An 11,835-nucleotide genomic window follows, 5' to 3' on the forward strand; every position below is an offset into this window, starting at 1 on the left:
GTCAAAGCTAATAATTGCATTTTTGGTGTAAATCCTTTCAGAGATTAGATAGAGAGATAGCTGGATAGATGTATGCATGCATGCATGTTTGTATGTTTGTACATATTTAACTTTTTTTTGTTCAAAAATCTATATAATCTGTGATTATATGCTACAAATCATAACCTGATTTTATCCCTTAATATTTTGGGATATACCAACCAGGGTTTTAGATCTAAGATGAGATACCTACCTGCCCCTCAGAAAACATTGGTTCCCTAGAACTGAGCCAAAAAGCTCTTCCACCAAGAATGATAATCTATTGGAATCTCATTGCAAAGAAAAGCAAATTGACCATACATGAACTATTGTGGTTCTTGGGATCCTACTGCAAAATCAAAAAGGTAGTACGGAAGTAATGCTAAAGTTGTAAGACAATTATACCACTCAGGGACAACTGAAGAACCAGTTAACTAAATAATAATTTATAATTCACCCTCCGTTGACACCCAATTTCTTAAGAACTAAAAGAACTTGGCAATTACTATGGGATTTGCAACCAAACAGATTTTGGAATGTTGGAAGTAACTATTTGCAATGAAAACTTGAGAAATTTACAGGAAATATGGTGCAAAAAGACCAGAGAAAGAGCTTGAGTCACTGTTAAAGCATGCCACAACCAAAGTTCAAGTCAGTGCTCATCCCAAACTCTTCTCTGATCCTCTATTTCCCAGGCTTCCTTGTCATTAGGTTGGGCCAAATGACTGGATTCCAGCCAGTGAAACATAGGCAGAAATAAAAGCCAATTTCACACCTGACCCTTAAGAACACCCCGTGAAATCCTCCAGTTCTCTAGTCATCTGCTGCAGTGATCCTGGAAGCTACAAGTTTCAAATAGTACAGCTACATGTACAAGAAAGATGTTTTTCAAAACAATTCTTTCCATCTGCCCCAGAATTTCTAAGTCCCCTCTCAGCCTAAAGCAGTCAGAGCAAACATTGTCCCAAATCCCTCAAGATTAAGGAATGAACAAACATAAGAGGGGAGTGTAATCACAAATCAAAGCAGACTTATTGTTATTGTAGATTTTATTTTGTGTTAACAGAAGAACCTGTAACATTGATATAAAGACAGTAGTTGCCAGAAGGGAGGGAGAGGGATGAATGCATGGAACACACGGCATTTTTAGGGTGGTGAAATTATTCGGTATGATACTGCAATGACAGACACATGACATAATACTTTTGTCAAAGCCTACAGAACTGTACAGCGCAATCTGTAAATGTAAACTGTAGACTTTGGTTAGTAGCAATACTTCAATCCTGTTCCATCAATTGTAACATAGGTACCACACTAACATAAGATGTTATTATAGAGGAAACTATATGTGTAGGTAATTCTTTGTGTAAATCTAAAAGTTCTCTAAAAATAACTTTTATTATTACCAAAACCACATTTTCATTTTAATAAATTAAATTTAGAAGTCTTTTCTCAAAAAAAAAAAAAAACTGGATCAAAGACCTTAATGTAAGAGATAGAACTATCAAACTCCTAGAGGAAAATGTAGGAAAGAATCTTTATGACTTGTGTTAGGCAATCGTTTCTTAGACCTTATGCCCAAAGCACAAGCAAAAAAATAATAATAATAAATGGGACCTCATCAAAGTAAAAAAATTTTGTTCTTCAAAGGACCTTATTATGAAAGTAAAATGTCAACCTACACAATGGGAGAAAACATTTGGAAACCACATATCTGACAAAGAATTAATATCCATAATATATAAAATAAACCTTCATTTTAACAATAAAAAGACAAACAACCCCACTAAAAAACAGGCTAAAGACTTGAACAGACATCTCTCTAAAGAAAATACATAAATGGCCAGAAAGCACAAGAAAAGATACTCAACATCATTAGCCACCAGGGAAATGCAAATCAAAACCACAATGAGATACCATTTCACACTCACTAGAATGGCTGCTATTAAAAAAACAAAACAAAACAGAAAATAACAAGTGTGGGAGAGGATTCGAGGAACACTCATTCATTGCTGGTGGCAATATAAAATGGTACAGCTGCTGTGGAAGACAGTTTGGTGTTTCCTCAGAAAGCTAAGTATAACGAGCACATGACTCAGCCATCCCACTACTAGGTATACACCTGAAGGAACTGAAAGCAGGAGCTCAAACAGATACTTGTACACCAATGTCTATAGTGGCATTATTCACAACTGCCAAAAAATGGAAGCAGCACAAGTGTCCATCAACCAATGAATGGATGAATAAAATGTGGTATACACATTCAATGGAGTATTATTCAGCTATTAAAAGGAATCAAGTCTTGATACATAAGACAACATAAATGAACCTTGAAGATTTCATGCTGAGTGAAATAAGTCAGACACAAAAGGATAAATACTTTATGATCTCATTGATTTGAAACTATTAGAATAAGCAAACTCATACAATTAGAATCTAGAATAGGGAGGCGGACTTGGCCCAGTGGTTAGGGCATCCTTCTACCACATGGGAGGTCCGCGGGTCAAACCCCGGGCCTCCTTGACCCGTGTGGAGCTGGCCCACGTGCAGTGCCAATGTGCGCAAGGAGTGCCCTGCCATGCAGGGGCATCCCCGATAGGGGAGCCCCACGCGCAAGGAGTGCGCCCCATAAGGAGAGCTGCCCAGCGCGAAAGAAAGTGCAGCCTGCCCAGGAATGGTGCCGCACACACGGAGAGTTGACACAAGATGACACAACAAAAAGAAACACAGATTCCCATGCCACTGACAACAACAGAAGCGGACAAAGAAGACGACGCGGCAAATAGACACAGAGAACAGACAACTGGCGGGGTGGGGGAGCGGGGAAGGGGAGAGAAAAAAATGTATCTTAAAAAAGAAAAAGAATCTAGAATATAGGTTTCCAAGGGATGGGCTGAGGATAAGGAATGGGAAATTGAGGCTTAAAATGACAGGGTTTCCATTTGGATTGATGGAAACATTTTGGGAATAGATGGTACTGATAGTAGCACAACATTGTGAACGCAATTAACAGCACTGAAATGTATATCTGAATATTATTAAAATGGAAAATGTTAGACTGTATATCTGGTAACATAAAAATAACAAAATTTTTTAAACCCATGGAACTACACTATGTAAAGTGAACCGTAAGTTAAACTATGGACTTTAATAGTACAATTATAAACACGTGCTATTATAACATACGTTTCACACCAATGCAAGATGTTGGTGGTGAGGTGGTATATGGGAATCCTGTATTTTCTGCATGACTGTTCTATAAACCCACAACTTCTCTAATAAAGAAAAAAGTCAGAAAGAAGGAAGGAAGGAGGGAGGGAGGGAGGGAAAGAAAGATGCTTTTATTATATTAAGCCACTGAGATCATAGACTAATTTGAACCACAGCACAACCTAGCTTATCCTGACTAATAAAGATGCCAAGCATTGAAGAAATAGTGGCCTATAAGTGAGTCCAGAGAATCAAAACCAACAACTACAAGTTCATTTCAGGGGTAGATTGTTTTATTGTCATATTAGCAGCAGTCTTCAAACTCGACTGTGTGAAGACTTCCCTAAGGGATGCATGCATCATTTTAAGAACATTAGTTTCTAGGTTTTCAACTTCCATATGTACAAATAACTCTGTTTTCACAATACACCTTCTCCTAGAAGGCAAAAGGAAAGCATATTCCTCACATAACCCAGACCTTATTACACTGCACTAGTCTAGAGCATAAAAACCTCTGGTGTACCAAAAGGATAACCAAAATACTGGTTTCTGGAAAGCTCCCCTAATGAGTGATCAAGTCACCCTAAAGCCATGAAGTTTCCTGTCTTTCTTTGTCTTACAAATACTTCAATTAAAAGAGGAGGTTAGCATCAAAACCGAATATTGTGGCCTGTGTTGGGAAAGTTCTGATTATAGAACTGCTGAAGAAATACAGATTACTGACACTGATTCCTTAAATATAACTGGAATGTTTGGCAGAACTCTCAAGTTTTTCAAGAAAATTGGATAAACATAGGGATAAATTCATTTCTTAATATTTGCTCTACTTTTAAAATCAAATATCAAAATATTTATAGCATATATAGTTGATCCTTGTCCTAGTTTATATTATAAAATTTACTTAAATGATGAAAATGCTAAATATCACATTAAAATATGCAAGAGATAATTTTGCTTTTCAAAAGTCATTTAGGAGGTAGATCGCTAGTAGAGAATCATATGTAAAAGGATGGTAAATTATCACTGAATTCATAACCACAAGTCAATCAGGCAAAGGGAAGACTTCTCCTTAGTTGTTCACGCTTTTTCAGGGGGAAAGTCTGGAGTTAGCTACTCAGAATATCAGAAGTGACTGAACCAGGAAATGGGGGAGCAAACTATAGCTAAGAATTACTGAACATAAGAGTGTTCTCAAAACCAAGGAGCCCCTTGAACTTCTCAATGTTGATGATGTTAATCAAAAAACCCTAGGCTGCCCTTTGGGAGACTATGCAAATAAGAAAAAGGCATCCCCTCACGGGGACAATTGGCAAAACACTTCCCCCTGAAGATTGATGAATAAGGAAAAAAGACTACATAGGCACTGGGAGAGGAATGAGAATCATTACAGAAGAGAAAATGAACTTGTGTATTGGAGGGTACAGGGAGAGACTATCATATTAGACTGTGAATGTGATGAGCCCCTTTTAACACACAAAAAAGATATTAAGTCCTATTTTACAGGACACTACAGATATTTAACTAGGAGAAGGAACGGGAAGGGGGGCAATGGAGAGGGGAGCCTGGAAGAAAGGCGTGGGATGGGTACATACGAAAGAGATAATATGCTTGATGACTTGTTTTTCAGAGCTTGCAGTGGGTAACTTTGAATAATTGGAGAGATGGCTAAAGAGAAATTTAGCATGCCTTGTGAGTGAATTCTGTGTATTCTGATGGACTATTCCCCAAGAACTTCTCTAAAACTAAGACAAAAATTACTAAAGTTTTTAGAGTTCTGGGAGATGAAGAAGGGGGAACAATAAGCATGTTTCCAAGGACAGAGCCAGGCCTTAAGATGAATCACCCATGTTCATATTACACACTTTTAAAAAAAATCAATTTTATTGATGCATATTAATAAAGCATACAATATATCCAAAGTGTACAATCAATGGTATTTGATATAATCACACAGTTGTGCATTCATCACTTCAATCATCGCTCCAATGCATTTTTATTATTTCAATAATAACGGGGCGGGGCGCCTGCGCCGTCGCTGCAGCCAGCGCTGGAGGGTCCTCGACACAATAAGGCTTATCATCCTCCACCACTATTCTCAGGCCAATGAGTGGCAGCCAAGTACACCAGGAACCGCATCATCCAGTTTAACCTAGGGCCAGAGAAGTACTTCACTCTGGGGCTTCCCACTGGGAGCACCCCACTTGGCTGCTACAAGAAGTTGATTGAATACTGTAAGAACGGGGACTTGTCCTTCAAATACATAAAGACCTTCAACATGGACGACGTATGTGGGCCTTCCTCGAGACCACCCAGGGAGTTACCACTCCTTCAAGTGGAACAACTTCTTCAAGCACATTGACTTCCATCCAGAAAACACCCATATCCTGGATGGGAATGCAGCTGACTTGCAGGCTGAGGGTGATGATGCCTTTGAAGAGAAGATCACAGCTGCAGGTGGGATTGAGCTGTTTGTTGGAGGCATTGGCCCCGACCGACACATCGCCTTCAACGAGCCGGGCTCCAGTCTGGGGTCCAGGACCCGTGTGAAGACACTGGCCATGGACACCATCCTGGCCAACGCCAGGTTCTTCAATGGGGAGCTCACCAAGGTGCCCGCCATGGCCCTGACGGTGGGCGTGGGCACCATCACGGATGCTCGGGAGGTGACGATCCTCATCACGGGGGCGCACGAGGCGTTTGCTCTGTACAAGGCCATCGAGGAGGGAGTGAGCCACATGTGGACTGGGTCTGCCTTCCAGCAGCATCCCCGCACAGTGTTCGTGTGTGACGAGGATGCCACCCTAGAGCTCAAAGTGAAGACTGTCAAGTATTTCAAAGGTTTAATGCTTGTTCATGACAAGTTGGTGGACCCCTTGTACAGTATCAAAGAGAAGGAAACAGAGAAAAGCCAATCTTCCAAGACACCATACAGCGATTAGCCTGTGCTAAACCTAATATCAAGTACCTCATAGGAATGGGCAGGCTCTTCTGGAAATTGTCATTAGGAGAACAGTTTGTATTTCTTTAATTCAGTCGTATTGTTATTCCAGATAAGTGGATGAATCTGTTGTTCTTGGCTCTGAGGCTTGAAACCTTGTCCTGAGGTTCAGCTTCAGGGAGAATGACTTGCTTATAACCTACAGATTCAGAAAAAATATCTGGAAAATGTGTTCCATCATTTTGGTATCTGCCACACCTGGGTTAGGAGTTTTAACTTTTTGTTCTGCCTCTGACACTGTTCTCCTGTACAACACACTCCCTTTAGGATCCTCTTACATGCCAGGTCTCAAGTGAGAGGGAATTAGGGGCTTGTGTATATTGCACAGAACCTCTTCGGAGAGTCTTGAGAGCCCCTCTTGTGCAGGCCTGCCACCTTATTTGAGAATCACTGTCCTAGATTAATGTCTAAAGTAAATATAAGGAAACAATCCCTCTGGTCAGTAATAAGTGCCATGGAAAGAAAACACTCATTCACTCACTTCCTCCCAGAATTATTTCCCCCTGCTCCCAGAGCTGACCTTTTATGAACTAGGAGGACTCCTGGGAGAGGATTTAAATGGGGGCAGGGGACTAAACAAAAGACTTCTGCTGATGAACCCAGAGCCGCAGGAGGCCCATCCACGTCAAACTCCTCTCCCGTAGTAACCCTCTGACACCAGGAGGAGGAAGGTGGAAACCCTTTTCCCACTAGGGCCCTGTGTTTTTATTCAGAGGTCTCACTGGGTCTCTTCAATTGTACACTCATTAAAAGGTCAGAGGTCCACTGGGACCACAGATGCTGCCAGTTTCAATGTTGGTGTTCAGTCAAGGTGATGGGAGCCAGGACAAGCAGCCCAGGTGTGAGTTTAGATACAAAATGTAAGACATGCTCTCGTGTACCCATAAAAGCCAAGCGTCAAGACAAAATACCACATTATTCTAAAGCTGCCTCATTATTTTCCCCACCGACAATACTCTGCCCTTCTAAGAACCTCTCACATTCATGTGATCTAAGGTTTCTAGCGTATCAGCAAGTACAACCTCTCTATTTGTCCTTCACCCTTTGTTCATGAGTTTATCGCTCTGCCTTCTTTTTAAGCCTTCATGGAGTGGATACTGCCTTCTCCTGCCTGTCTTTGTGCCTTTCTGTTACTGCTGCTGCCTCTATTTCTGAGAAATACTCTTCAGAGCTTGGCTTAGGCCTCTCTTTCACATGCTGTTTGGTACCAGTATTTTGTCTTAAGCTTTTATATATCATTGTGTTGTTATTCTGTTTTAAGCTAATGGATCAAAGGACTTGTTTACAATGTGACTATTTTCTATTAAATCCAGTATTTTCAAAAATAATGATAATAATAACAAATAAAAAACAGATAAATAAACAGGAAAAATTCTTCACCTCTCAATCTCTTTATGCTTCCCCTGCCATACATAGCTGCTATTTCTGGCTATTCTTGCACATTTATTTATATATTAAGCTGTTTTATTGAGATATATTCCCATACCATACAATCTATCCAGTGTCATATTATACACTCATTAAAGTTTTTAGTATATATTGTCAAACTGTCAAACAGAAAGGCAGTGTTCATACACACTGACAAAGAGCAATGTATGAAAGTGGCACTTTCTACCATTTTCCTTAACTCTGAATATAACTTTCTTGGTATTGTTTCGGTTGGTTGGTTGGTTGGTTTTGCCAATTTGACAGTCAAAAATTTGCATGGCACTGTCATTTTAATTTGTGATTATTTAATGACTTGTGAAACTGAACCTTTTTTTTTTCTCATTTCAGCTGGTACGATACATCTTCTTTTAGAAATAACTTATTCTGGTTGTTTGCCTATATGTTAACAGGCACATGTATCTTTTTCTTATTGATTTCATGGATTTTTTAAATGTAGCAAATATACTTTTTATCAGTCATATTTATTGAAAGTAATGTTTTCCTATTTGTTATTTGCTCTTTAAAATTGTTAGGATTTTCTTTTTTTTTTTTTAAATCATTTCTTTCGTGGTTTCTGCCTTTGGTATCTTTTAGGGGTCCCCAAGACCACCCACATGTTCAGTCTATATAAATCTGGTCTATATAAATCACAGTTTATATAGGAGAGAGCTGCCACCTTCCCCTCCAGAGAATAAATTCTCCACTGGAAGAGAAGGGGATTGATTGTCCTGGACTCTTGTTCATTGGAATGTAGGTAAATATCTCCAAGGAGAAAAGATAAGACAAGCTTCACTTAGTTAATCTCTGTGAAATATAAACAGACACCTCTAAGGAGGTTAACTCTCTCTCTCCAGAGTTCTCTATTCAGTCATCTTTTAACCTCGGGAGGTTTGTCCTTTAACCCAGGTTCTAGTTTTACTGCTTATAAATCCTTAACCATGCAGAAAAATGAAAATATTCACTTCTCGACAACACATAAAAAAACTAGCCAAAGTATTTCTTTTCAGTTAATTCGAGACACCTACCAAAAAGTAGTTGATCTCAAACACTTGCAAAAATGCAGAACCCTAGGAATTCCTCCGTGGTGCCCCAGGAGCCCCTTTGTAGGGGAGAGCACAGAAAGGGAAACAAAGGGAACAAGCCTCTGGGACCCCAATATCTGTTTCAAATACAGCCTGTCTACTCTTATATTTGGGGTTTCCAAGTGAGTTTTGTTTTAAGATAAGACTCTACAAATGAAAATAACTTTGAGAGCCAGAAATGCCAAAAAATTTTGGAGGACTAACTAAGTAAAGGTTCTCAGCACTGTCATACCAGACAAGGTCTAGTTTACATTTATATTTAAATTTCATTGGTTTGGTACCCTTACCTGCATTAACGAAGAACTTCTAAGAAACACATCACTACAAAGTTAATTCAATTATTTCTGGGATTCCCCAAGCAGCTCACAGGAACTCAGAAAGTTCTATGATATTGTTTGCTGCAGTCCTATGCCTTTAATGCCATTCAAAGACAGCATCCAGCCACTTCCAGTGCTGCTTCTCCCTAAATACTGCTGCAAATCTCTTTTTGCAGGAATCATACTTACGTTGCTTATCAAAATAAGAAATGTCCCTCTCTCCCCAGAGGGCTTAGACTTAAGTTCATGAAGCAGCTGCCATACCCATCCCAGTTCTTTACTTTTCTACCTCTCAGTACCCCAACATAAATCTTCCTTCCCTTTCCCTCATCTCTCTCCCATGAATTCACCACCATACAAATAATTAAAATACATATAGCTGCCTGGGGACCTCAGGATCATGAGTTCAGAGATAACCAATCAGCAATTCCTAGGCTCAAGCCTACATTTCATAAAAATTCAATGATGAATTTTTATACTAATACTAATCTCTAAATCTAAAATCATTACACAGAAGTACTTTCAAAATTTTGCATGTTTATTTAGATATTGCATTTTTCAAAAAACTGATTGCCAGTTCCAACTTCTTTTCTGGGAAAAAAAAATTAGGATTCAGGAAACTTGAGTTCTGGTCTTAGCTTTGCTTGCTATGTGAACTTAAACAAGTAACTTAACCTCTCTTGGCTAATTTCTCATTCTATAGTGAACTATTCTAACTAATGGGGCAAGTAGTCTCAGTGGAATCTGGGTTTTCATATAATTTTTAAGTATTTGCTCTTCTTCAATTCTGATTTATGCCTGCAACTGTAAGGAGAGGTAAATGCATAATCTGTCAATAACTTTCCACTGATTTTCTTCCCTGGGGTGGTCAAGTTGGCCAAATAGTGGTACCCAGTTGTTTGGTCAAGCAAGCACTGGGGTAACAGTATTGTGAGGACACTTCATGAACTTAAATCATCAGTGAGCTAATTGTACCTATGGCTGATCACATCTACAATCAACTGAGGAGACTGGGTTCACACAATCAGTTGAAGGCCTTAAAAGAGCTTTCAGCAGTCAGACCTCTCCTGGGGGACTCATCTGGAACTTCACTGGAGTTCCTGGCTTGAAGCCTCCATGGTTATGTGAGACAATTTTATAAAATCTCATACTATTTATAGATATCTCCTGTCCGTTCTGTTTCCCTAGACAAAGCTGACTAATTCACTCCTCTACCCCATTTCTAAGGCAAGTTCAGAGGTGTAGAAGATAGCAAGATACTACCACAGAGAAGAGCAATTCTGCACATCATTTGTATAAAAAGATTAATAAAAGTAATTTTGGCCTCCACTATCATCCCTTTTTTGCCCCTCCCCTACGCCCGACAAAAAAAGAAAGTATGTTGATGATAAAAAAGTTATGTCACATTGAGAATCACTAACCAATATGATGTATGTAACCAATTCGTTCATTTAATAAATACTTGAGAGCCCAATCACCAGTCATTAGGCCAGGAACTGATGACAATATCCAGAAAGGTGAATTTTTGGCCAAGGCAGAAGTATATTTAAAAAATGGTTAACAACTAATCTGGAGTCCTCAGGTCTTAACTGCATCACTAAGCCTTGATGCCATTATCTTGCCTCAACTGATCTTACTCTCAGGGTCGTGTCACTTGCTGGGCAGACGGCTACAGGGAAAAAAGAAGTTGATGAACCGAGTTTCCTGGAATAAACAACAAAAACTGTGTTTGTGTCTTTATTCCTCCAGGAGGATGGAAGCTGAGAAGACATCACACTCTTATGGTAGGCGTGCTAAAGAACATGTTAGGGGCGGAGGGAGAGGCAGTTGCAAGGACACAACACAGTGCAGATCCTAAACTCTTCACTGGGCTATGATTTAATAAGGCCTAAAGTTCTTTAAGATTCTGTATCCTACAAAGGGATTTCTAGACTCATACTGAATCGCCATTCCCCAATTCTGAAGGGATTAAGAAAGTTCTGTAATACAGTAGCATATTTAAATTTCATCCTGTAAAAGAAATTCTGGGATAGGTATCTGATACGAAGGCGTGTTTCATTATATATTTGTCATTCCTGAACTATCATATATTTCTTTATAACTAAAATTTTGTGACGCAATCAAGATTTTCAGAGCTTTGGCCAAATGTCGCTCTTTCTGAAAAGCTCTCTCTCTGCTTCGTAACTATCACCCTGCTTCCATTTAACAAGAACTGAAAGGCAGTAAAGTTCGATAACTGGTTAGCACAGGCTCACCCTCCCGTTATCTAAGCTGCAGCCTGCAATCCTTCCTGAAATAGGGCTAGGAGTACATTCGAAAAGTTATTTCAACTTTGGGGACGAGCGAGTAGAAGGAAAGGAAGAGAGGCAGGGCGTGCCTGACCCCGTGGGGCAGTGGACCCGCAGCGGCGCGCGCTCGGACCCGGCCTGGGGCGCGGGCGCCGGGCAGCGGAGCTCGGCGCGGCCGGGAGCGCGGGGCGAGGGCGCCGCGAGGCGAGAAGGGCAAAGGGCGGACCGCCGGGCAGCAGCTACTCCACGAAAAGCGCGGCGCTCTCCCCGGGGCGCTTCCTGAGGCGGAGGCTAGGGACTGAGCCCCAGAGTGTACCTGACTGCGAGCGGCCAGTCCACAGCCTCCTCCCGCCGCCCGGGCCGCAGAGGAGGCCGATTCTCAGGAGACCCGCTACCCTCGCCAGCATTGCGCGCGGCTCAAATCCTGTGACACCGCGTGAGGCGAGAGCCCTGTTCGCGCGCTCCCCGCAGCCACCAGGGGCGCTCGCGGACAC

The 11,835-nt window shown here is 40.7% G+C and overlaps 1 protein-coding gene and 1 pseudogene across 7 annotated transcripts in view; one reads left to right on the forward strand and one right to left on the reverse strand.

Moving 5' to 3' along the window:
• Positions 1-11,835, reverse strand: part of SUGCT (succinyl-CoA:glutarate-CoA transferase) — an 808,774-nt gene extending 796,939 nt beyond the window's left edge. For all 7 annotated transcript variants that reach the window (XM_023589970.3, XM_058296755.2, XM_004462561.4 and 4 more), the window contains exon 1: positions 11,658-11,835. In XM_023589970.3, coding sequence (XP_023445738.2) covers positions 11,658-11,748 — 91 coding nt within the window. In that variant the 5' untranslated portion in view covers positions 11,749-11,835. The remainder of the gene's footprint in view (positions 1-11,657) is intronic.
• On the forward strand, positions 5,214-6,227 carry LOC139438944 (glucosamine-6-phosphate isomerase 1 pseudogene; annotated as a pseudogene).

Source organism: Dasypus novemcinctus, chromosome 5, assembly GCF_030445035.2.
Source record: "Dasypus novemcinctus isolate mDasNov1 chromosome 5, mDasNov1.1.hap2, whole genome shotgun sequence".
NCBI classification, from domain to species: domain Eukaryota; kingdom Metazoa; phylum Chordata; class Mammalia; order Cingulata; family Dasypodidae; genus Dasypus; species Dasypus novemcinctus.